Source organism: Podarcis raffonei, chromosome 14 (genome assembly GCF_027172205.1).
Source record: "Podarcis raffonei isolate rPodRaf1 chromosome 14, rPodRaf1.pri, whole genome shotgun sequence".
In the NCBI taxonomy this organism is placed as follows: Eukaryota; Metazoa; Chordata; class Lepidosauria; order Squamata; family Lacertidae; genus Podarcis; species Podarcis raffonei.
Window position 1 is genome coordinate 27,910,120 of NC_070615.1, and position 24,013 is coordinate 27,934,132.

Genomic DNA, 24,013 nt, shown 5'->3' on the forward strand with positions numbered 1-24,013 from the left:
GTACATGGAATTTTTAAATTTTGTTTTGACTAGTCTTGTCAGTATCCGTCAGCCTTATGTCCATCCGTTGAATAGCATGACCCAAACATACAACTAAGGCTAAAGTTGCTCACATTGCCCTGTTTCTGTGATGCCTTTGTTTGTTTTACACTTTGTAAAGAACAAAAGAACAGTGTGGCTGCAGGCTGAGTCAATAAAAGATCCATTACTGTAGGAAGCCAAGAGAGAGGTTTGGGGAAGACTGGCCTTTGGTGCTTTGGGGTCCAGGCCTTTTGCAGGGCATTCAAAACACCCTCGGCTGAAAGGGAATGTGGAGCAGTGGTTATGGGCCACCACAGCATTTTAAAGCCACATTTAACAACCTTGAGGCTCTAAGTATACATGATGGTGATTGTGTTTTTTAATGGAAATTCTGGTTTAATGTAGGTTGTGTACTTGATAGCAACACGGAGAGTAGGATGATTTATCCTCAATGCTACCTTCCCCAGGCGCAGTGCATAGAGAAACACAGCTGCTTAAAGATAGGGGAGCAGTTGGGAATGATCTTAATTGCAAAAATGTCCGCGTGCTGCTGCAGTCAAGTTTGCACAAACCCCCTTCAATCTGCACGCCCCTTTTCAAACAACTACGCTTGGATTTCCCTGCCTAGGTCGAAGTACGTATTGGATTTAATAGTCCTTTGCTGGCTGCTACCATTTGGTTGAGAGCGGTGGGGGAGATCAATTGTCCAGCTGATGCCACAGTTTCCTCTGCGTCTCATTTCCACCCCTGCGGAGGGGACGGCCGTAAAAGAACCCGGAAGGGGCCTTTCCATCCCGTTGGCAGCCCTTTCCCTTCCCAGCCAAACCAGCCCACCGCCCTCCTTCCATCGCCTTTGCAAAAAAGGGCTACCGGAGCGCCTGCCCACCCCGCTTGCTCTTAGGCATTAGGCCGCCTGCGCTTTGCATCCGCGGAGAGCAACCGTTTCCCCGGCGGTGGCCATGAGTGCCCCGGACGCGGTGCGCCTGCTGGACGCCGCGGACTTCGCGGCCCGGAAGCACGCGGCGCAGCGGCGCAAAGACCCGGAGGGCACGCCGTACATCAACCACCCCATCGGTGAGCAGTCTCCTAAGCATGTGCAATGTGTGCTTTCTTCCGCAATGCAGTGGGGAAGGGGGCTTCACTTCCAGCTCGTCATCTGTCGTGGATGCATTAGTTGAGATTCCTGCATTGCAGGGGGTTGGACTAGATGGCCCTCGGGATCCCTTCCATTTCTACAATTCTATTATTCCTTTTAGAAGCTAAGTACTGCCCCTCTGTCTAACACCCCCCACAGGTGTAGCCCAGATACTGGCACAGGAAGCTGGAATAACGGAAATTGCAATACTGCAGGTAAGGGCACCCCCTCTCCCTCCCTGATATTTTCCCTGTCCTAGTTTAAAGCTTCCAAGCGCAGCGTGGCAAGGCTTAGCCTGGAGAACTCATAATAAGTGTGCCATTAAGCATGTGTGAATGGCCTTGCATTCCTGCAGAGAAGTACTTCAAAGAAGAGGGCAGGGTGTTGGGGATCAAAGTCCTTTAGAAACTGAGCATCAAGAACCTCCTATTTCCAGGCTGCTCTCCTCCATGACACTGTTGAAGACACAGACACCACCTTCTCAGAGATCGAGGAGCACTTTGGGGAGGAAGTGAGGCGAATTGTGGAGGAAGTGACGGATGACAAGACTTTGGCCAAGAAGGTGCGCAAGCGGCTGCAGATTGAACAAGCTGCTCAGAGTAGCCGAGAAGCCAAGCTGGTGAAACTGGCAGACAAGCTGTACAACCTGCGAGATCTCAACCGCTGCACACCCCAAGGTCTGTCTCTGGCCAGCCACTGTGGGTAGCCCTTCTGAAAGGAGGGGGAGTAGCTGGCATGGGATGGCAGGGTCCTTGCTGTCCTTTTCTGTGTTACAGAACAGGAGCTCAATAACTAATTTGTTAAGACTTCCGCTCTATATCTATAATTTGGTGGGGGCAGGATACAGTACAGCATTTTAAAATATTGAGCTTGGACAAAACATAATACAAAACCTTCCTATGCTTCACACAGTTCTGGCCACACACAAAAATGAGTTCAAATATCAAAGTCATGTAGCTTTTCCCAAATTAGTCTCTGGTGAGCACTGCTGTCAACTGAAGAGCCAAGCACCTATGAGAACAGGTTTAGCTAGTAGACATCAATGCTGTTTTGGAACAGGTCAGGCAGATCACACAGTCTCCACCCCACTTCTTGAGCGGCTCTGATCCCCTCCTTAAAGTAGCAAGTCCAGCTGTCACAGTGTGTGGCAAAGCAGTGGTCAGGCTTATGTATGGATGCAAGTGTGAATTTCTGACTTGTGGGTTTGTCTCTCTTTGGCCAGGCTGGTCCGAGAACCGAGTCCAGGAGTACTTCCACTGGGCTTCGAAGGTAGTGACGGGCTTGCGCGGGACAAACCCAGTGTTGGAGGAAAAATTGTGGCTGCTGTTTAAAGCCAGAGGGCTACCTGAGTGACATGGCTAAGCTGCAGCCAAATCCACTGGAAGGGAAAGGAGACCACAAACCTTGCTGAGCTGCTAGGTAAAAAATGGAGAAGAATTTCGCCAATTTGTCTGCGGTCCCACTTACTCTTATCCTGCCTCACTAGGTACTCTCAGTGTAAAGTGATGCCCTCTACATATATTTGTAATACTCTGAAAGTATGCTGGAAACAAGGCAACCTCGCCAGATGCCTTATCCATCCTCTGGAACAAGTGTAGACGTTACGGCATACAAGGGGAGAGGATGACAGTAGCTCACTTCCTTCTCTGCCCCCCCACCCCCAGTCTCTGCAAATAAAGAAGAAGGCAACCTAAGGGTACCACTTGGCCTACTCCTTTCCCCACGTGGCCTGGCTATTGCAGCACCTTTGGAGGGCAGGACTACAAAGAACACTCTCACACCTGCAGTTCAAGCACAGCATCCTTCTTCTCTCAGCTCATTATGGGCATCTACAGAAGATCACATTGCACTATGGTTCCTGGAGCATAATGGAGTGTCTCTGTTCCCAGGATCTTACTTATCTCACCCACCCACCTTGCTTGGCTGGATAGCAAAAGCATGTATGTTGAGAGTGGTTCTCAATAAAAGCCTTGAGCAATTTGTTACTCCGCATTGGCATTAGTCTATAAAACTTGCAAGGAGGTGGGTTTATTCCCTGGCTATCTGAGGGGTAGAGGGAGGGTTTCCAGCTTCAAGGATGGGGTGGGTGGGAGTGCTGCCCCTGATATAAATCACCAAAACAAAGTTTCTCCCAATGATAATGCTTTTCTCCTTGCGCTCATGGAGCTGACCAGGCATTAATGCAGCAATGAAGTGGCTGCCCTGACAACGTTGGCAAAGGAAACTGCCCCAAGGGTGGTCACAGTTTGCTTTGGAATCAAAGCGGGGAGAGATCTCCGAGAGGTGAACGCTCGCCTAGGAAGGGAGCTGGCTGAGTTTTGGGGGCCAGCCTGGGGATGGGGCAGTATGTGCCGAAGCAGCCTGCTGCGAGGGAGGCAAGTAGCGTTCCCTCTTAGCAGGGAAACAAATGCAGCCGCGGTTGCCTCTGCCCTCCCAGCATCATCGGGCAGCCAATGAGAAGTTTCCCCACCATCTCAACAAGGAAATGGGGAGTCGGAACAATAACAAGAGCGGACGAGGGCGCGAACGGAAGCCGGCTGGGCCGCGTTCTCATGGCAGCAGGTCCACTTCCGGGCTGTCCCGGCAACAACAGCTTTCGCTGTGGAGGGTTCCGGAAAGGAAGGGCGACGTCCAACCCTGCCAGCTATGGCATCCCCCGGCCACCGCGACGCCCCGGAGCTGCCGGACTTCAGTCTTCTGAAGCGCCTCGCGCGGGACCAGCTGGTCTACTTGCTGGAGCAGGTGGGATGGGCGGGTACTGGGGCGAAAGCTGCTTCCCTCGGCCCTTGCCTGGCAATGACGCTTCGCCTCTTTCTCCCTCACTCTGCAGCTCCCCGGCAAGAAAGATCTGTTCATCGAGGCCGACCTGATGAGCCCTCTCGACCGCATCGCCAACGTCTCCATCCTCAAGGTGCGCGAGGAGCTCCCCACTTGCCCCCTCTTCCTGCTCCTTCAGGCAGGCAGAAATTCGGCAGGTGCAGCTTCTCGCTCCCGCCCCCGTTTAGGGGTGTAGTACGGACAGCGGTGGGAAGGCTTCCCATGTTGTGACTGCCCGGTCTTTAAGGCAGCTGCTGAAGGCACAAAAGCTCACCTAGGAGAAAAGGGCAAGGGGCGGGGAGACTGACAGGATGCTGTGATGAGGAATTGAACTTGGAGGATCCCACTTGAGCTGTGCCTACTGGCAACTTCTGTCCAGTTTCGTTCCTGCATAAATCAGAGGAAATGGGGAAAGAGGAAAAGGGAGTCATCCCCACCACCCCCCTCAAGAAACAGGGGTGCTGTGCAGGATGTGGAACTGATCACTCTCTGCTTCCATCTCTCTCTGCAGCAACATGAAGTGGACAAACTTTACAAAGTGGAGAACAAACCAGCCCACAGTACCAGTGATCAGTAAGTGTGTGGCAGGAGGCCTGCCCTCTTTGGCCAGGGCTTACTGAGCCTGCTGCATGAGGTTGCCTGCCTGCCTCTTTTCTGCTTGCCAGGGAAAGGCGATGCTTCTCCATCCCTGAGCCGTGAGACAAGGTCGCCCACAGGCAGACAGAGCAGAGCTGTTTCCAAGACTACTCCTTTCACGCTGTCTGTTTTGTTTCTTTCTCCCAAGATTGTGCTTTTTGGTGCGGCCACGGATCAGGAACATGAAGTACGTGGCAGGTAAGTTGGTGGTTTGCATGTGCTGGCCTGAGGGAGGAGCAATAATGGTAGTTGTCAGTGGCAGATCTGATTTACATGCCAAAAGTTCCAGATTCAATCTCCAGGTAGGGCTGGGAATGTCTCCCTGCCTCAAACCCTGGAGAACTGCTGCCAGTCAGTGTAGAAAATACTGAACTAAATGGACCAAGGGTCTGACTCAGTATAAGGCTGCTTCCTAGCTCCCAGGCTTAGCAGGAGGTCCCAGTATGGACAGTCTGTACTGAGCACCCCTGAAAGGGATATGAACTGTGTAGTGGTCTGATTGTAGCAGTGCCCTGAGGAATTATGGAAGAAGACTAACATGACTAGGTCAGAGCAGAAGTCTCATCTACCCTGCCTATGGTAATGTTTCACGCTGCTATCAAAATTCAGGGGGATGCTGGGTAATTGGGGAGTGGGTTTTAGCCTGTCTCTTCTCCTGGTTCTTGGCAGTCTGCCTACCTGCATCTATCTCAACAGGTATTTCTACCACACACCCCAAGCTTGAAGAGTATGGGACTAAGGGGTCTTTGGCAAGTTCCTGGGGTGTTCTGTATTATTACAATCTGTTGCAAAGCTGCCTTGAGATTAAATTAAAAATATTCTAAATAAAAAAATGTGGACAGCCTTTTGTTGGATTGCCTGGAAAGGGCTTGGCCAGCCTCGCCTGCTCCTTGACTCATATTTTCCCCCCTAGACATAGTAAACGCCGATAAGGCAGCTGGCCGGACCCGCAAGTACAAGATTATCTTCAGTCCTCAGAAGGCAAGTCTCTTGTAGCTGGGAGTTTTGGGGTCGGGTTTCTTGGGACTTACCTTCCAAGTAGTCCAGGGGTAGCTCAGCAATGATGTGATGTGTGGACCTTCTGAAGTGCTGCTGGCTGGCTGGTCCCTCTGGCTGGGTGGTATTTCCCAATCTGGGCTGTGGCTGCTGCCTGGGCTGCCCAGCTCTAAGAAGCATTGATTTGTGGGCAATACTGAGCTAGATGAACCAATGTTCTGATTTGTTATAAGGCAGCTTCCTGTGTAGTCTGGCCAGTGGGTGGTATATGGGTGTAGAATTAAGGGGGGTCTCTTTTATCTCCGAAGCCCCCAGACGTTTGGTTGAGCTTAACATGTTTCAATTTAGCCACCGCCAATTTCACTCTCTGCAACAGTTTAGAGGCTAAAATTGGTTGTGCCTGTAAAACACCCTCCTCTGCCTTGGAGGAGTCTCTTCAGTTTTTCTCAGTAGAAGGGAATTCTAGGGACACTTAGACTGCTTGTTCCCAAGGCTGCCTGGAGCTGATTGTCTTCTCCAACCCTTTCCAGTTCTACACGTGTGAGATGGTGCTGGAAGAAGAGGGGATCTATGGGGGTGAGTTTCAGAGATGGAGAACAGAGATTTTGCTTGGCAGGACATCAGGATCAAAGTCAGTGGGTGGGGACGGGGCTGTACTTGAGGCAAGCAGCAGTTCAGCTGGTGATTGGCTCCCTGGCATCCCCTTCCCCAAGCTCAGAAACTTTGAGCAACGCTGTCCTGTTCATGCTTACTGAAAAGTAAGATGCACTGTGTTTCATAAGGCTAAATTCCAGTTAAATGGCATAAGATTGCAGTCTGAATATGCCAGTGTTCATTGTTCGGTGTATGGGATTGATCTGTGTTGTATTAATTTGTGGTTAGTTTTTCATCTTTTAAGGTATTCTGATCATGTTTTAAGATGATTGTTCACTATCCTGGGCAACACCAGGAGGAAGGGTTGGGTATAAGAAGAATGAATGAATAAGTAATATTGCTACGTTTAAAATAAAGGAAAAAAAACACCTCTGGCCAGTCACCTGAGTTACTCTAAGCAGCTAATTTAAGGCAGTGGAGAGGTTGTATCATGGGTCAAAGGCAAAATCCCCCTTGTGTTGTCCTGGTTCCTCGGCAGACGTGACCTGGGACGAGTGGTCCTTCTACTTACTTCCTTTGGACGATGACATCATCAGCATGGAGCTCCCAGAATTCTTCCGTGACTATTTCCTGGTCAGTATTGACTCCTGCAATGTCCCTATCTATTCACACTGCCCTCCTCCCCCTCATTTGCCTCAGTGTCACACAGCAAGTACCAGCTCAAGAATTTTAGGCACAACTTCCATTTCCACCCTCTTGTGTCAATCACAGCTTCCTTCTCTTGTGCCCCAGTAGGAAGGAGACCAGCGCTGGATCAGCACCGTGGCACAGGCCTTGCAACTGATGAACTCTCTCTATGGACCATTCAGCAGGACCTACGGAATTGGCCGGTGTGCTAAGGTGGGGCCTTGTTGGTACAGGAGGATCAGCTGGATGGATGTGAGAGGGGCCTGGTCCAGAGAGCAGAAAGTCTCTGGGTAGGATGGGGTGGGCATGTATTGAGTATATAGCAGGAAGAGCTCTGAATACAGATGTTTCCAAGAGCTTTCCTCCACATTGGTGAGACCTTAGAATCATATCATAGTGGGTAGCAAAGTTAGTGCAAGACAAGCAAGCAGCTGGATTCTGTCAAGTCACTTAAACGGGGCTGCTAGGGTCAGAGGCAGGATTCCTGCCTCCTTGATGGGGCCCCCTCCCAGCTACACTGGTTGGGCTGATGGGCAGGTCTAATCTTCTCCCAGATGGTCCATGAACTCTGGCGCGAAGTGGTGGAGGAAAGCGACGTTGACAGTGTGGGCCGGAAGCCAGAGATTGGTCACGTATTCCTTGTGGACAGAGGTAAGGGCATGAGAAGTAGGTTCTGTTAGACGGGCAGATGGGGCCTGGTGTCATGCCTGGAGTCCTGGCCCAAGGTCATGACTAGAAGTTTCTGAAAGAGACTAAGCATTCATCTGTGTAATTCAGGCAAGCACAGCTATTTTTGCTAAGCTGAGATGCATGAAATGCTGTAAAACAAAACAGATCTCCTGGACGTGGGACCCTGTCTTCAGTGAATTCAGATCTTTGGTCCACCTAGCTCTAGGGGCAGCTTTTCAGGATTTCAGGCAGAGTCTCTCTCCCAGCTCTTGCCTGGAGATGCCATTGAACCTGATGCCCTCTGCATGCAAGGCAGTTTCTCTGCCTAGGATGGCCCTTCCCTCTTATGGGTGTGGGTGGGGTAGAAGCCTAGGGTGTACACCCCCTCTCCTCCCAGGAGGTGTCCCCTTCTGTTCTGATACTCTTTTCTGCCACCTGCCCATCTCACCCCTCTCCTGGCTCTCTTTTCAGACGTGGATTATGTCACAGCCCTTTGTTCCCAGGTTGTGTACGAAGGCCTGGTGGACGATACCTTCCGCATCAAGTGTGGTAAGTTTCCATTCCTGGGGGGGCTGCTTCCCCACCTGCTACCTCTCCAAAGGTCAGGAGGGCCTGCCTGCCTTCCAGAACAGTCATTGATCAGCTGACACTTGGGGGCAGAGGCTGCTCGCAGGCCAGGTGTCCTGTCAAGAGAGCACCCTGGTGAATTCACTTTCTGCAGGGAGCGTTGACTTTGGCCCAGATGTCACCTCCTCCGATCGGAGCATCAAAGTCCTGCTAAATGCTCAGGACAAGGTGAGTGTCTGCCTTCCCTTCTCCTCCTGAACACAGGCTTGGTCAGGGAATTTAAGGCCTCTCGATAGCTGCAGAAGGTGCAGCCCTGTTGTGGGGGCAAGTGGTGGGAGCACTGGTGCTGTGAGCTGAGGTGAGGGTTGGCCTAAATGGGGATGGGGGGGGAGCTAGGTGCTGTCTGGCCACTCTACTTGCCTCTCCCTGCAGGTCTTCAGCCAGATCCGCAACGAGCACTTCTCCAGTGTCTTCGGTTTCCTGAGCCAGAAGGCCCGGAACCTGCAGGCGCAGTATGACGTGAGTGGGATAAGCGGAGAGGGGCAGTGGGGGGCGGGTAGGATTCCTGGATGCCTCAGGATGCAAGAAGTGTTCTCCTTTTGCAGCGACGGCGAGGGATGGACATCAAGCAGATGAAGAACTTTGTCTCCCAGGAGCTGAAAGGCTTGAAGCAAGAGCATCGCCTGTTGAGTCTCCGTAGGTCTCCTCCTCTCCCTCCTGGGGCAACAGCATCAAATGGGGGAAGATCAGCTAGGAGCAGCAGAGTGTCATCACTGACCTGGCCCGGTAGCCTCATTCTGGGGTGGGAAACCTGTAGCCCATGAGCCACATGCTGCCTTTTGCCCATGGAGAGCAGAAGAACAATGGGAATGAAGTGGCACAAGGAGAGAGGGTGGGAAGAGTGCTGTGAACCCCTGCAGTGCTGTAAACTCCATCCCCTGTCAGCAACAGCTTGTGATTTGTCTTTTTCTCTGGGTCAGTGCTTCCCTTGATTAGTGCTGCCCTAGTTCAAGAGTCTTCTTTGCGCCTGCAGATATTGGTGCATGCGAGTCCATCATGAAGAAAAAAACCAAGCAAGATTTCCAGGAGCTGCTGAAGACAGAGCATGGTGAGATTCTGACCTTTCCCCACTCGATCTAGCTTCCTGAGCCCTAAGAGCCACATTTTCAGGCATGTAAAAATCCAGGTGCTCAGTAGATGTTGATGCCTCTGACAAATGGCATCTGGATCACTGAAGAAGCCAGGAAGCTGGTTTTACATCTTTTCGGGCTTCTAGAATATCTCACTGCCTCCTGAGTTTTGGAAAAAAAACCAAAAGCCCTCAGTGCCTTTGATGTTCTTGTTGCTATTTCTCTCCCCTCAACTGAAATTCCATGCTTGCTACACCCAAGATTTGGACCACTAAACATTCAAGAATTTACTTATTGCAGTTGAAGACCTATAGCAGTTGAACTTGATGATAATAGGTGCTGAATTTGGGGAGTCAGACTGGAAGACAAGAGAGAGACACAATGGGGTGACCAGGCAGGGACCCCCCCCCCATGCTTGTAAATCTCAGGGCTCCTTTCTGTTTCAAAACCGGTACAGTTAAGAGGGTTCTCAGCCTCAACTGATGGATTCTTATGGAACAGTTTGTGCTTTCTAACCCAGAAGGTTTACAAGTGCCTCTGAGCATGGCTGTTGCAAGATATGCTGCTGGGAAGCAAAGGGATTTTTTTGAGGGGAGGGGGAGCATACTGAACCTCTCTAGTAGAGTTAGAAAGAATGGGCTGATTCTGCTCTCCCTGCCCCCCGCCCCGCTTGCCTTTGCAGCCCTCCTGGAAGGGTTTGACCTCCGCGACAGCATCAGCTTCATTGAAGAGCACATTGACCGACAGGTAAGGGAGAGGCCCAGGGTGGGGAGAAAATGCAAGCACTGACCTCAGTTGGTGTCTTGGTTCACCACACCATGTAATCAGAAGCAGAAATCCACTCCCCTAAAAAGAAGGGTTTCAGTTCACTGTTATTCAGTAACATAGTCCCCACTAGTACATAGTTAGCTTTTCAGAAGATATAATTGTACAAAAAGTTAAAATTTCTCTCTCCCTCCTTGCAGGTCTCCCCCCTTGAGAGTCTGCGCATGCTGTGCCTGCTGTCCATCACAGAGAACGGTGGGTGCTCTGCTGCAGGAGGAGGGGAACCATGGGAGCATGCAGGGATGTGCTGCAGCGCATTCACCTCTCCTTTCTTCTGGTTGCTCCAGGGTTCGCCCCCAAGGACTATCGCTCCCTGAAAACCCAGTACCTCCAGGTGAGGCGGGAAGGGAGCAGCCCTCCTTTGGGCAGGAGGAGAGGGGAATTGGCTTTCCTGAGCCTCTGTAGCTGTGCGGTTCCTCCTGGCTGGTGCTGGTCCTGCTGGCCTCATGCTCCCCTTTGTTATGATCCCCTGCTGTCCTCCTCTTTTTGGGACAGAGCATCCTCAGCAGTGCCTCTGCCCTGATGCTCATCTCCTCCCCCCACCCTTCCCTGTAGAGCTATGGACCAGAGCATCTGCTGACCTTCCATAACCTGAAGCACCTGGGGCTCCTGACAGAGCAGGTGCCAGGGGAGACCCTGACAGCCGTGGAGAACAAAGTCAGCAAGCTGGTGACAGACAGAGCGGCAGGTACAGCATCCTGCAGCAGCAGTTTCCCTTTGGAGCCTCTGTGTGGCCTTTGGAGGGGCATCCTGATGAACCAGGAAGGAGCAGCTCCTCAGCAGAGCAGACAAGAGCTCAGTGCTTCTTGAAACCTTGTTGGCCCTAATGACCTGCTTCCTTTTGCCCTCCTCTTCCAGGGAAGCTCTCGGATGCCTTCAACTCACTAGCCAGGAAGAGCAATTTCCGAGGCATCAGCAAGAAGCTGGGACTAGTGAGTGCCATGGGGGAGGGGAGCCGTGAGGTCGGTGTGGGGCAGCAGGCATCCTGATAAGACAAATCTCTCCCCCTTCTCCAGATCCCCCGTGTGGATGGCGAGTACAACCTGAAAGTGCCCCGGGACATGGCATACGTCTTCAGTGGTGCCTACATCCCCCTGAGCTGCAAGTTGATAGAGCAGGTGCAAACCAGACCCCCCTTCCCTTGTGGCCCTGGCCAGCCTCCCATGAGAGGCCCCAGTGCCCATGTCCCTTATTGTGGCTTCTGCTGACTCTGCTGCCATCTTGGCTGCCTCATGCAGGTGCTGGAGCGCAAGAGCTGGCTGGGCTTGGAAGAGGTGGTGCGGCTCCTCGGGGGAAATGAATTTTCTGTTGCAGGTCAGTGGCTGGGAGCAAAGTGTGGGCAGCACCAACATGTGCTGCCAATGCTCTTTCACCCCATGGGGTATTCTCTTGTTATCATTTCACCCACGCGTGATAACATACGACCTCTGGGCATGGAGTGGTGTGGGGATTTGCCATAGCCTGAGCAGTACAGGAAGCTGTGTGCGTTCACTCTGTTGTATCTCTGGAGTGGTGGATAGACATTATACTCATTATTTTGAAAAAATGCAGCATGCCTTCTTGACTTTTTGAAAAAACTAGCCAAGGTGGTTAACACATTTTTGTAAAACACGACATTATCAAGCACCAGAGCTTGAAGTGAGGAAGGTGCTTCATACCATCTAGGACACTGACTGACAGCAGCTCTCTGGGGATTGAGGCAGAGTTCCCCCCCCAGCCCTCTCTGATATATAACACTAACACACACAAACACACCTGCTTCAGTTGTGTGTTCATGCCTGCCTGGAGCTTAAGCATTTCCTTGGAATTAAACCGAGGGAGACCAGCTGCATCCTCCTCTTTTCTCCTTGCAGATACTACTGCAGAGGAGAATCCTGCCTGGGACTCCCAGCGCATCGTTCTGGCCATCTTCTTAGGTGGCTGCACCTTCTCTGAGATCTCAGCTCTTCGCTTCCTTGGCAGAGAAAGAGGTAAAAGCAATCCCTGAGCCAGAGGCAGCAGCAGCTTGGGAACTGGCAGTGGGCCTGCCCTGGTTTATGATCCCAGACAACTGTTTGTTTAGCATAATACATCTGTTTAAATACTATTTTAAATGTAAGAGGAAAGCAAGAATCTAGCCCTTATGAAGTTTGAAAAAGGGATCAGAAGCTGGAGAGGCCTCTCTGTATAGCTCCTTGTAATACATTGCTTTAATAAATTATGCAGATAAGCAAACACATGCAAGCTTCTGAAATTAACATATTTTCAAGGCTTTGAATTTAGCTATTTTTGCCTCTCTTAGAGCAAGCCAGTGGAGGCTTTTGTTCTCACCAGACTCCAGGCAGCCTGTGTTTGCTTTTTGCAGGGATCAGGTTCATCTTCCTGACGACAGCCATCACCAACAGTGCCCGGCTGCTGGAATCAATGATAGAGACAAGGGCATGAGAGCTTCTGCAGCAAGGCATGGTCGATGGGCCTACTTCAAGCAGCTGTGGCGGCCCCCAGAAATTGCAGCAGTGCTACCTGGAAAGTCTCCCCACTGCTTCCTGTAGACTGGCAGCTGGCGAGTTGTTTCTCTACCCAGGAAGAAATCTGGGCTTGGACGTCTCTTCCTTCTTGCTCAGCCCGCCCATAGCAGGCAACGGGCTGTTCTTTCAGGAGCTTGACTCACCACTGCCTTGAACTTTGGGCTGCCTCCTGTCCAGTGAGAGGGCCTTTCCTTCACCCACCCTGGAGACACTTGGCCTTCCACTGCCCCCTTCCACCGCGACTCCTCCTGGCCTGCCATAGCACTGGGAGTATGCAGGGAGAGGTGGTCACCTGCAAATGTGACTCCTCCTGCCAGTTCAAGCAGTGCAATAAAGATGTGTCTGGTAACTGGTCTGAGCAGCTGCTCTTTCTTCTTTCTCCCTCCATGTTAATATGGGGAAAGTGTGCTGGCAGGGAAACTGCTTTTGTCATTGACTACCTGGTTTAAGGTGCTTTGGAGCTTCTGCCAACAGATCAGTGAAGCCAACCAAGAAGTGGGGGGAGGGAAGGCAAGTTGTTGTAGCTGTAGGGGAGTGGCACAAAGCCAGCTTTGAAGTGGGAGCTGGGAAGGGCCCTGGCCCCAGGGAGACTGCCTCAGCACACAGGAGAGAAGAGGAAGCCATTGCAGACCCTCTCCCCTCAACAAAAAAGAGCCTCTTTCAGCCTCAGGGTCTGTGCAAGATCCAAAAGAAAACTGAGCTGCAGTTGCCAAAATTACAACTCTACACAACTATTTACATTTATTACTAAGGTTTTATATGCTGTGTTTTTAGTAAAAGTGTTAGGGCCAGCTAGGGGATACATAAAAATAAAAACTCCAAATAAAATAGATCAAGACATAAAAGCATGATTCTATTATTCTTTCTCATAAGAGTGAAAAAGCAACAGAGAAGGGAGGTCCCAAATATCTGAAATTCCACCTCCTTTCCTACAGACCGTCTCGGGGGCAGTGGGGGCCCTCTTGGTAGTTCCTCCACCGTCAAAGGTGGAGGGGGGCAGACCAGAAGAGGGCCTTCTGTGCAACAGTCCCTAAGCTGTAGAACTCCCTACAGAGGTGCATCCACTGCCTTCATTGTACAGCTTTTGAATAATGCTGAAGATGCACTTCTTTGTCCTAGCTTTTGACATTTGAGGTGTGTTTTTAGGGCGCACCTTAATTTTATGGTTGTAAGTTGTTTTATATTGTTTCTTAATATTGTTAATGCTGAACCTACACTGGGACCTCAGGGTGAAGGACAGGTAATAATAAAAGAGGAGGAAAAAGAGGACCCCCCCCACACTGTTTAGAAGAGGCAGAAGGGATAAGAGAAACTGTCACCGTACAAAACAACTGTGCATAATGGTGCAAAGAAAGCTCATGTCTGCTGGTGTATTGTGGAAGATAAGAGTCATTGGCCTTTTCAGACCTTTGGCCAAATGAGACCCTAGGACAGTATGTCAAAAAATGCTTTCTGCTTCTGGGAAACACACAGCAGCACTTTCCTCTATCTGCTTGCTTTCTCGACTTTCTTTGCTGCAGGAGAAGCTGCCTACTCAGACAAGGTGTGGATATTTTTCCCTTGGGAAGGAAGGTGAGTAATCCAATGCACAAGCTACAGCAAGGAGTGGAGAGAATGGCTGGCCGCCAGATCCTATAGTTATGGGGGAGGGGGACACAGGCGGAACAAACACAACCCTCGGAAGGAAATGCACCAAAAACAGAAAGGATAGCAAGACTGGCAGTGCCCACCAAGCATCAGCTGCCAGAGTCATGACACCCCATGGCGGGTGGCAGCCCCAGGACCATCTTCCCCCTTCGGCATACACAGCAATGGCGCTCCAGCATCCCCTTCCTATGGCAATGGTGGTAGCGCCTGCCACCCGCTGTGCAAGCAAACAGGAGTGCAAGTCACACCATTTTTGGGAGGAACAGCACAGCATAGACTTTGGTCCTTTGGCAGAAGAGATGTGCAGCCTTGTGGACAAGCACTCAAGACCCCCTGAAGGGGAAAGAGTGCCTTTGTCAAGAATGTTGGGCAATGCAAAACGCTGGTGGTTGGTGCCCACTGGGACTGGCAGGAAGACTAAGTAGGTAGAAGCAGAGCCAATTTTTCTTTTATTGATTACATTTCTATCCCATCTTTCTTCCTCCAGTGATATAAGACAGTGTGTATGCTTCTACCCGCTTCCCCATTTTACCCTCAGAACAACCCTGTGAGGTAGGTTAGATCAAGAGCAGTCATAAAATAGGGGGAGCAGCCCAAGGTCACCCAGTGAGCTCCATGGCTGAGCGGAGACTTAACCTCCAACCACTAAAGCACACTGGCACTCTAGGACTGACAGGCTAGAACAGGCTTCCTTAACCTCGACCCTGCAGATGTTTTTGGCCTATAACTCCCATGATCCCGAGCTAGCAGGACCAGTGGTCAGGGATGATGGGAATTGTAGTCTCAAAACATCTGGAGGGCCGAGGTTGAGGAAGCCTGGGCTAGAACCACCCTCTGGTCGTCAGGAAGGAGGCAGGCAGGTGGGGGGTAGCCTGAGGGTGTGGGGCAGCGCCCCATTTGCCTCCATGGCCCACAAAAGGGGTTCCGGGGCTATGGCAACTGTTCTCTCCGTGCTGGCTGCAATCGCCTGGCCGTTGCCGTTTTCCTCCCCTCCCCCTGGCCTGGGCGGAGACCAGGGGATGGGCGGGTGGCACCCCGTCCCCCCCCCAGCAAAATCAGTGCGCATTCCGGGGAATCCCCGGCCCAGTTTTGCAAAGGGGGGACGCGCTCCGTCCGGCCCCCACCCTACTTTTAAAGCAGGGGCTGGAAAAGCCGGTGGGCGGGTCCCCATTCCAATCCATGCTCCGCAGGACCGGGCCGGCTCCTCCTCCGCAGCGCTATGTCAGAGGAGATGCTTGACGCATTGAGATTCGCCTCGCGCCAAGCACCGTACTTGGGCAAGTGTTACGTTCCTTCCTTCTACGTCGCTACCCTCCGATAGGCTACAGTGAAAACAGCGCTTCCCTCTCATTGGGCAGAACGAACGCTCGGACGGAATAAACGCCAGGGAGGTGTCGTCCGTCTGGCAGTTGGGGGCGTGGCGGCGCCTTATACGGAAGCCAATCAGGGAGCGGCGGGGTAGAGTTTGAATTCTAGGCGGAGGCGCAACGGCTAGCGGAGTTGCGCGACGCGGAGCCGAATAAGCAGCGGCTGTGGCAGCAGCAGCAGCGAGGGAGAGAACAAGAGGGAGAGAAGTGGGCTGGCTGGCCTTGGCGGATACCCGCGGCCATGAGGAAGAGGTGGGCATTTGGAGGACGAAGTAGGGGGCGCTCTCTGGTTCGCAGGCGGCTGCCCGTCCGGTGTAACTCCGCAGTCGCCTCGCTGCGAGCCAGGCTGGCCAGGAGCGGCCTCTGCCCCGGAGCGTCGCTTTCTTCCCAGGTGGCTGGTCGGTCATGGGGAGGGTTCCTTTTCCGCCCCTGACGGACTACCTTCCCTCTCTCGCAGCGAGGTTTTGGCCAGCGAGTCGGTGGCCTGCCTGAACCAGGCGCTGTTCCAGCTGCGCGACATCTGGGAGGAAATCGGCATCCCCGAGGACCAGCGCCTGCAGCGCACCGAAGTGGTGAAGAAGCACGTCAAGGTGAGCAGGGCCGAGAGATCCTGCCAGCTGAGCAAGGGCGAGGCCATGGGATGCCTTATGCTGACTCAGAGCAGTGGCCCATCTCCCCCCGCATTGGCTGCACTGACTGGCAGCCAATACTGGGGTTTCAGACAGGGTCTTCTCGCAGCCTGACCTGGGGGCTGGACTTTCTGCAAACAAAAGCAGGTGCACTGTCACTGAGCTGACATGGTCCTTTCCTACTAGGGCTGGCATAGATATTAGGCAGGGTGAGGCTGCCTCATAGCCCCCAGGGTGGCAGGGCAGGGTGGCATTTTCCAATTTGCCTCAAGTGACTAAATGAGACACGCCATCCCTGTTCCCCATTGCACTGCTCAACCAGGTACTGCTGGGCTACAACTTCTACCCTCCCCAGTTATCTTAGCTAGTGGTCAGAGAGGCTGATGGCAGCTGTAGCTCCAAAAATATCTGGAGACTGAAAATTGAAAAATGCTGTTCTGGAGCAGGGGCTCCCAAACTGGTCTGAGGCTCTTCATTCAGGTCACTGTGGCATGTCTACTTTAACTGTTCATATTGATTTTTAACCATAATTTAATTGCTTGTTTCATTTGCTTGTGTTTTTCGTATTTTGTTGTATTGCTATCTGTCTGTTTGTTTGTTGTTTGATTTATATACCACCCTTCATCTCAGAGCAGAATAAACTGCGGAATAAAATCATACAGCATCTGAAAATAGAGCATTACAATTGCTACAGAAGGTGGAAAAATCATTAAGCAGTCTGAGTGAGGGGAACAGAGAATAGAGGAGGCTCACCTGGCCTCACAGTTCAAGGTCAAGACCTGTAAGATGAGTCCTGTGACTGGATTAGACCAAAAGCCCATCTTGTCATGCAACAGAACACAGGAAAGTGCCTTAGTACTTTGATCCATCTAGCTCAGTATTATTCACTGGCAACAACTCTTCAAGGTTTCAGGTTTCCCAGCCCTACCTAGAGATACCAAGGATTGAACACCTGAATGTAAAGCAGGTGTTCTACCAGAACTGTGGCCCTTCTCATTCTATAGTAGCCTCACTGCCTCCTGTGGGAGCGAATTCCGCAATTTAACTGTGTGAACAATTTTCCTTCTGTTTGTCTTGAATCTCCCTACATTCAGCTTCATTGGATGACCTGTTTGGTTATCACTGTCTGCTTTCTCCACACCATGTGTAATTTCCTACTACTATATTGTAAACAAAATCTGCCCTTATTCCCTTATGAGGGACACAAGAGCCCTTATAGAGTCCTTTGTAGGTTCCCCATTGGTAGGAGAAAATAACAGAGGCCAACCAGAGAATATTGAGAAGCAAAGCAGCTAGTAAGCCTGATTAAAGTTGTTGCAGCAGGGTGCTCCCCTCACAAGCAAGAGAGAGGAGGAGGAGCCTGAACAATGGCGCGCAAGGTCTTATATAGCCATTTTGAAATTCCATGCCCTGTAGCTCAAAACCATCCCTCCATACATCATACCGACATCACAGAAAAGGCGATCTACAACAGAAATTTGAATGCTGTTCTGCCAGGTTATCTGATAAGGCCTTATCTGATTGCCTTTCCTGGTAGTCTGGCCATTCCTTTGAGATGGTAATTACATAATTCCTGAGACAATGGGAAGGTTTTTTCACCTCCTTCCTCCTTGCAGAAAAACACTTGGTCAGCTTGGGAGTCAAAATGGTTTAAGGACTGTCTTCCTGTGCTGCTTCACACATGTGGTTTGTTTGTTTGTTTGTTTGTTTGTTTGTGTGTTTGCTTGGTGCATTTATGAATATTTATTATATCTCTAAGACCTTAAAATCTTAAAATTCTTATAACAATATCATGCCTCCCATTATCACCTTTTTCAAAATGCTGTAACCTTTCCTCACAAGGGAGTTGCTTCAGCACCTTGATCATTTTGGTTGCCCTTTTCTCTACAGTTTTTCTAAGATGCAGGAACCAAAACAACCTCACAGTCCAAGTTCAGCAGTACCACATTTGTATGAAGATGTTACAATATAGGCAATTTTATTTTTAGCCCCTAACAGTTTCTTTTTGGTGAAGGACTTGTGCATGATCATCACGAAAAACAAGCCCATATGTGCAGGGCTTTCTTGGGAATGATCAGTGGGGGGCTCTGACATGCTCTACTGATATGGAGCTGCAAGCACCAGGGGAGGGGGTTTCCTAGATTAAACTGACTGGGCTCTGCAGCTGCTGTAGTGTCCTTGCTTGCTCTGGGTTCAATGCTGCTTGCTCTTGTGCCATCAGGGCTTGCTTGACATGATGATTGCGGAGGAGGAAAACCTCAAAGAGCGTCTCCTGAAGAGCATTGCAGTGTGCCGCAAAGAATTGGTGATCCTCTGCAAGGAGCTACAACTGGCTCCTTTTGAGGTGAGGCTGTGGGCTGGCGAATGTGGCTCAGACGCCGTCTCTTAGAGGGTGGTCCTGCTGAGCTCAGGAGGACTGTTTTTCTCACAGGAGGACGAGGAGACCACCATCCTGCAGCTAGAGAAGGACCTGCGCACCCGTGTGGAAGTAATGCTGAAGCAAAAGCGGGAGAGAAAGCAGGAGCTGAAGGTGCTGCAGGAGCGAGACCGGGAGATGTGCGACCTGCTTTGCACAGCTCCCTATGACATTGACAGTGAGGCTGTGCCCAGCCTGGCGGAGCTGGACCACTTTCGGCGCCACTTGGCAGGACTAGTAATTGAAAAGGTGGGTACACTTTGTGTGTGCATGAGCAAAGGGGGAGAGGCTGAGGTTGGGGCTTGATGGGTAATGTCCTGCTTTGTCCTGCTCCTCCAGGAGCGCCGGCAGAAGGAGTTCCTCGACACCAAGAGGCAGATCATCCTGTGCATGGAGGAGCTGGAGCACACCCCAGACACCAGCTTTGAGCGAGATGTCGTGTGTGAGGAGGAGGATGCCTTCTGTCTCTCGGAGGACAACATTGCCGCCCTGAAGGATCTCTTGCAGCAGGTCAGAGGGTGGGGTCTGGGAGAAGGATCTGGGGGGCCTTGCCTGTGACATCCCATCTCTTCTGCTGCCTTTAGTTTGGCTCAGGCTGGTCTTTCTGTCCCTAGCTCGAGAGCAGGAGAGCTCAGAAGGAAGCCTTGTGCCAAGAGCTGCGTTCCAGGATTCGGGTGCTGTGGGAGCGGCTGCAGGTGCCTGCGGAGGAAAGGGAAGCCTTTGCCCCCTACATGGTGGGAGCCAAAGCCGCCATCATGGATGCTGTAAGGAATACTAAAGGCCTGAGGCCTCGGACCAGCAGCAGTGGTTCCTGTGCCAAGCCAACAGGGAGAAGGGGTGCTTCGTGCTGGGCTCAGGATCAAAGGGGAGCTGTTTCAAACCTTCCTCTGCCTGCTCCGAATCCCATTGCACCATGAGAGAGCCCCCCCTCATGTTCTGTGGTACACACAGGAGGGGAGAGGGGGTCAGTGTCATCAAGGTGTGTGTTGACCCTTTGCTCTTCCCCGTCTAGCTGAAACTGGAAGTGGATCGCTTGCAAGAGCTGAAGTTTCAGAACATCAGAAATGTGGTGGAGGCCACCCGGGCTGAACTGGCAGACTACTGGGACAAGTGTTTTTATGGGGAGGAGCAGAGGCGAGCCTTCTACCCCTACTATGAAGGTGAGCAAGTAGACCCCTCCCCAGCTGTTGCTGCTGGGAATAGATTGATTGGCTGTGGCCTCTTCCTACTGGGTATCCTGTTTTCCCCCCCCTCCTTCCCAGATGACTTCACTGAAGAGCTGCTGCAGCAGCATGAAGAGGAAGTTTCCCGGTTAAAGCAGTGCTATGAAAGGCATCAAGAGCTGTTTGAATCCATCCACAAGTGGGAGAAGAACTGGCGCCTCTTCCAGGAGCTTGAGGTACAGCCAGAAGCCACACAGGTGGCCAGATGTCTGGTGCTGGGCCAGGTGGGAAGCCACTGAGGGCCAGCCTAGGGTGGCTTCCTAATCACAAGTGGCTGACCCATTTCCCAACTTCTCCCTTTTCAGAGGAAGGCGACGGACCCCAGCCGCTTCACCAACCGAGGGGGTAACCTTCTGAAAGAGGAGAAGCTGCGAGCGAAACTTCAGAAGACTCTTCCAAAGGCATGTGGCCCTTTCTGCCCTTGGGAGGGACTGAGGCAGAAGGCCAACCAGCCTGCTGTTTGCTTTGCACCCTGGTTGTGTAGCCTAGCTGAAGCCAGTTGTCTCTCGTTGCAGCTGGAGGAGGAGCTAAAGGGGCGCGTGGAGCTCTGGGAGCAGGAGCAGGAGCAGGCCTTCCTGGTGAATGGGCAGCGCTTCATGGAGTATGTGGCAGAGCAATGGCAGCTCCACCACATGGAGAAGGAGAAGGAAAAGCAGGAGCGAGTGAGTGAACAAGCTGAGAGCCCTCAAGCAGCTTCCATCTCCGCATCACTTAACAAGGACCCATTTGTCCTCCTTGCTTTAGTCTGAAAAATGGACTCCTTTTTCTCTTCTCTGGCTGGTGACTGAGATCACAGGCGGCTTGGCCAAGGTCTCCAAAGGATGGGAATGAGCTGAACCATCCGCACTGGGTGTTTGAGGCCTTGCTTTGTGTGTTTGAAGTACAGGGGAGAGGGGGGTATACTTTGGAGCAATGGTCCCAAAGCTGACACATGCTGCTGTGAAAACCACCCAGTAATTTGAAGCTTAAAATTAGCTGCTGAGCTATCTTGGGCAACCTGAGCAGGAGTCATCAGTACCCCTCTGGCAGTGGGTAGGTAGGCTGAAGAGAAGATGCCTGCAGAGGACTTCAGTCCCACCAGTCTTGTAGCCAGACATGAAGGACTTTCTTGCTGCCTTCCCTTTTTGTGGCTAATCTAACTCACTTGCTTGCCATCCCCTTCTGGGGCTTCTGTGGATACCAATCACCCAATTCCTTTTTCTTTCAGCAACTCAAGAAGTCCCGCCAGATTGAGGAGGAGATGATGTATGGCAGCACCCCACGGACCCCCAACAAGAGACGGGGCTTGGGCTTCATTACACCCAGCAAAGTGCGGAAGGTCCGTGTTGCCATGTGATGCTTCATGCGGGAGGGGCACTTTGTTTGTTTGTTTGTTCCCTAGTACGACATGTGCAATGAATTATGAATTTTGGTGGTTTTTTTAGTTATTCTTGAAATAGTTATGGGATGGCAGTGTGGCTTTTGTTGAGCATTTCAATTGTACAGTAATGTAGAAAAGTGGTGTACAAATTAGCAATGAAATATAAATGCTGGAAATGTAAGCATTAGTGCAATAAAACCAAATGATTTTCATTGACTAAGGAAAAAATGCCTAAGGTGCCAAGGGAATTGAGAATCCCTCACAGTGGCTTGCAAGAACCAGTTTTTGCAAAATACTGGGTGGAAACGCAAATTCCAGGAATAGCTGAGATAAAAAGCAAAGATGTGTGAATCACAAAGCTCACACAAGAGGAAAGGAGGCAAACCTAATAAATTTCTGCAGAACTATAGTATGTTTACTGATTGATAGTCTAGCAAGGTATACTCCTCAGGAGATGATGTAATAATAAATAGCATAGCTATAACCTGACCTTTTGCACAATATTTTCTTTTATAAAAAAAACACAAATTCTATGGTACAGCCACATCCAGAGCATTATGCACAGTTCTGCTTGCTCTTAATATGCATCCACACACCCTTCCAATATTTGATAGGGTTGGAGATGGTGTAAAAAAAAAAAAAAGAGCTGCACCTCCACTGTGAAGAGATGTTTTATTGCTAGGTGCTTGGGGTGGAAAAAGAGTGCTTTTGCCACCTGGAGTTAGGGAGAACACACTTATGTTAACTCATGGCTTTTTCTTGCAGCTTAACACCACAGCTACCCCGAACAGCACCATCCGCTCAGCATTTGGGGGCTCTCTGTTCCACTCCCCAACACCCCACCCAGCACTCTCTGGAGGAAAAGTAAGCAGCAGCTGCTGGTATCTAAATTATTCCTGTTTTCAACATTCAGTCCTGGGTGCAAATCTTTTTAATAGCTACGCATGGACCCAACAGGGAAATTATCAGCAAGGGCTGGGGGCAACCTCATGGTTTACTGAAGTGCAAGAAAACTTTTTATTTTTTAAAAAGTGTTAATGTTTATTACTTGCTTTGTAAAACATTATTTAGGCAACATACACTTATTCCTTCCAACCATCCTCTTAAGCAACAGGTACTGCAAGTAGAAAAGAGGCCATCTTCCTAACACTTCAGCAAAAGTTCTGTTGCCACTTTTATGCCCAGTCAGAAGAATGCAGTGCCCTCGTAGAATGTTGTTCTGTGTTGTCCCCCACCCACCCCTGTGGCTTACTGGTTCCTGGTTGCTCAGTAACCTTTTCTGTGTTGCTTCTCTGCAGGGCTCCCGGAAGCTTGTTGTCAAAAGCTCTAACCTCCAGTGCTCCTCCCCGCTGCCTCCACAGCCTGTCCGGACTCCCAGCCGCATGGCCCCCAAGTCCCCTCGCCCAGGACCCATGGAACACAACAAGGAGAACGTTGCTCAGCTCAACAGAACAGTTCTGAGCGGTGGGTGCACCCCTGCAGCCCCTGCCCAGAGCACCTGCAGCATTAACTCTGTTGCCAGCACCTATTCAGAGTTTGCGGTAATTTCCCTCTTCTCTCAACGCCTCTAACCTGACAGCCACCACTCTCAGCAACTGGGCTGCCAACTGCCCTTGCCTGCCCCACTCATTCCCTTGGGGAGCCACAGGCCACCCAGGATGCTGTGAGCCACCCTTGAACTGTAATGAAGCATGCAGTACAACGGTAATCATTTCACATTCTCCTTCCCAAGAGCACCCCCTCCCTAGCTGAGCCAACCTCTTAATGCAACGAGCCAGCTGTCCACTCTCCTCTGCTTGGTTGGTCTCTTGGACAGCACCTGGCCCCACACCTGGCTTGCGGTGGCACTTTATGGATAAACTCAGGTTGCATGTGAGCCTATGTAATAAAGCCCTAGCCCCATGTATGTGTTTTATGGAATGGAAAGCAGCTTCAGGGAGGGGTGTGAACAAGCATAGAGCAGTGGGGAGGGAAAGAGTGTACCTGGACACTGGGAGGGGGACATCTGGAAAGGGGTTAAGCGCCTCTTAATTCCCCTTGCATGTGTTTGCCTGCAATATACCTGCACGGAGCTTGGTGTCAGTGGGAATGTGTCCTTGGGTTTTGTGGTGCTGGTACACCTTCCCTTCTGCCCTGGGCTGGGACTTCCACACTCACAAGAGGGTCTCCACTGCTCTTTGATCCAGCTTGCTCAGTTATATCACACAGAATTTATCTTTTCACAGCAAGAACTTTCAAAGGCTTCCAGATCTGACTTCAAATCCCGCATCCTTAACTCCACGGTTTCCAATGCTGAGAGCTGACGGGGAGCTTGTACACAGCGGCAAAGGAAGGTAGCCAAAGGAGCTGGCACCACTGGACTTCCCTCCTGGGGTTAGGCAAAGCCGTGTGCCTCCCTGCTTGGCCCTGTTGCCCGTGGCAATGGAGGCAGGGCCACTTTTAACTATTTGTTCCTTGTTTTTACCACACTGATTTTTTTAAACAATTTTTTTTGTATATTAAAAAGAATAAAATGTAAATGTTGCAAAGGGTTTCTTATAAGTAAGCCTACTCTAGTGCACAACTTGCTGTCTAGTCTAGGGTTCCAGCAGCAAGGGAAGAGGGATCCTGGCCCACCCCAACCTATACTCTTGCAAGCCTCTGGAACGTTCGCTCCTGCCCTCTGCTAGGCAAAGGGTGCAAGAGAGCCCACCGTGGCAGCACTCCGTCCATCCTGTTTATGTGGGCAGAATCCTTCTTGGTGCTTATGCAGTTGCTTTTGGGGGAGGGAGTAGTTGCAACAGAAGT

General features: G+C 51.1%; 3 protein-coding genes across 5 annotated transcripts; all 3 read left to right on the forward strand.

Moving 5' to 3' along the window:
- Nucleotides 1-646: 646 nt before the first annotated feature.
- Nucleotides 647-3,139, forward strand: HDDC3 (HD domain containing 3). Its single transcript, XM_053364768.1, has 4 exons — nt 647-1,095; nt 1,316-1,371; nt 1,593-1,833; nt 2,379-3,139. The coding sequence occupies exons 1-4, from the start codon at nt 981-983 to the stop codon at nt 2,507-2,509; spliced, it is 543 nt and encodes a 180-aa protein (XP_053220743.1). The 5' UTR covers nt 647-980; the 3' UTR covers nt 2,510-3,139.
- A 598-nt stretch (nt 3,140-3,737) lies between these two features.
- On the forward strand, nt 3,738-12,933 carry VPS33B (VPS33B late endosome and lysosome associated). Its single transcript, XM_053364767.1, has 23 exons — nt 3,738-3,898; nt 3,987-4,067; nt 4,485-4,546; nt 4,758-4,807; nt 5,523-5,590; nt 6,136-6,181; nt 6,738-6,832; nt 6,995-7,099; nt 7,441-7,537; nt 8,027-8,104; nt 8,277-8,350; nt 8,555-8,641; nt 8,728-8,818; nt 9,156-9,230; nt 9,935-9,999; nt 10,218-10,272; nt 10,365-10,411; nt 10,633-10,765; nt 10,936-11,009; nt 11,094-11,195; nt 11,316-11,391; nt 11,931-12,047; nt 12,422-12,933. The coding sequence occupies exons 1-23, from the start codon at nt 3,803-3,805 to the stop codon at nt 12,499-12,501; spliced, it is 1,854 nt and encodes a 617-aa protein (XP_053220742.1). The 5' UTR covers nt 3,738-3,802; the 3' UTR covers nt 12,502-12,933.
- Nucleotides 12,934-15,714: 2,781 nt separating this feature from the next.
- Nucleotides 15,715-23,754, forward strand: PRC1 (protein regulator of cytokinesis 1). 3 transcript variants are annotated; one of them, XM_053364430.1, is made up of 14 exons: nt 15,715-15,850; nt 16,056-16,188; nt 18,449-18,571; nt 18,659-18,892; nt 18,983-19,153; nt 19,258-19,407; nt 19,656-19,803; nt 19,906-20,042; nt 20,172-20,267; nt 20,382-20,528; nt 21,074-21,184; nt 21,992-22,090; nt 22,525-22,767; nt 23,452-23,754. In XM_053364430.1, the coding sequence occupies exons 1-14, from the start codon at nt 15,840-15,842 to the stop codon at nt 23,527-23,529; spliced, it is 1,881 nt and encodes a 626-aa protein (XP_053220405.1). In that variant the 5' UTR covers nt 15,715-15,839; the 3' UTR covers nt 23,530-23,754. The 3 variants fall into 3 exon arrangements, with proteins under 3 accessions (XP_053220405.1, XP_053220407.1, XP_053220406.1); XM_053364432.1 differs by having other exon boundaries at nt 22,525-22,690; XM_053364431.1 differs by having other exon boundaries at nt 22,588-22,767.
- Nucleotides 23,755-24,013: the final 259 nt, after the last annotated feature.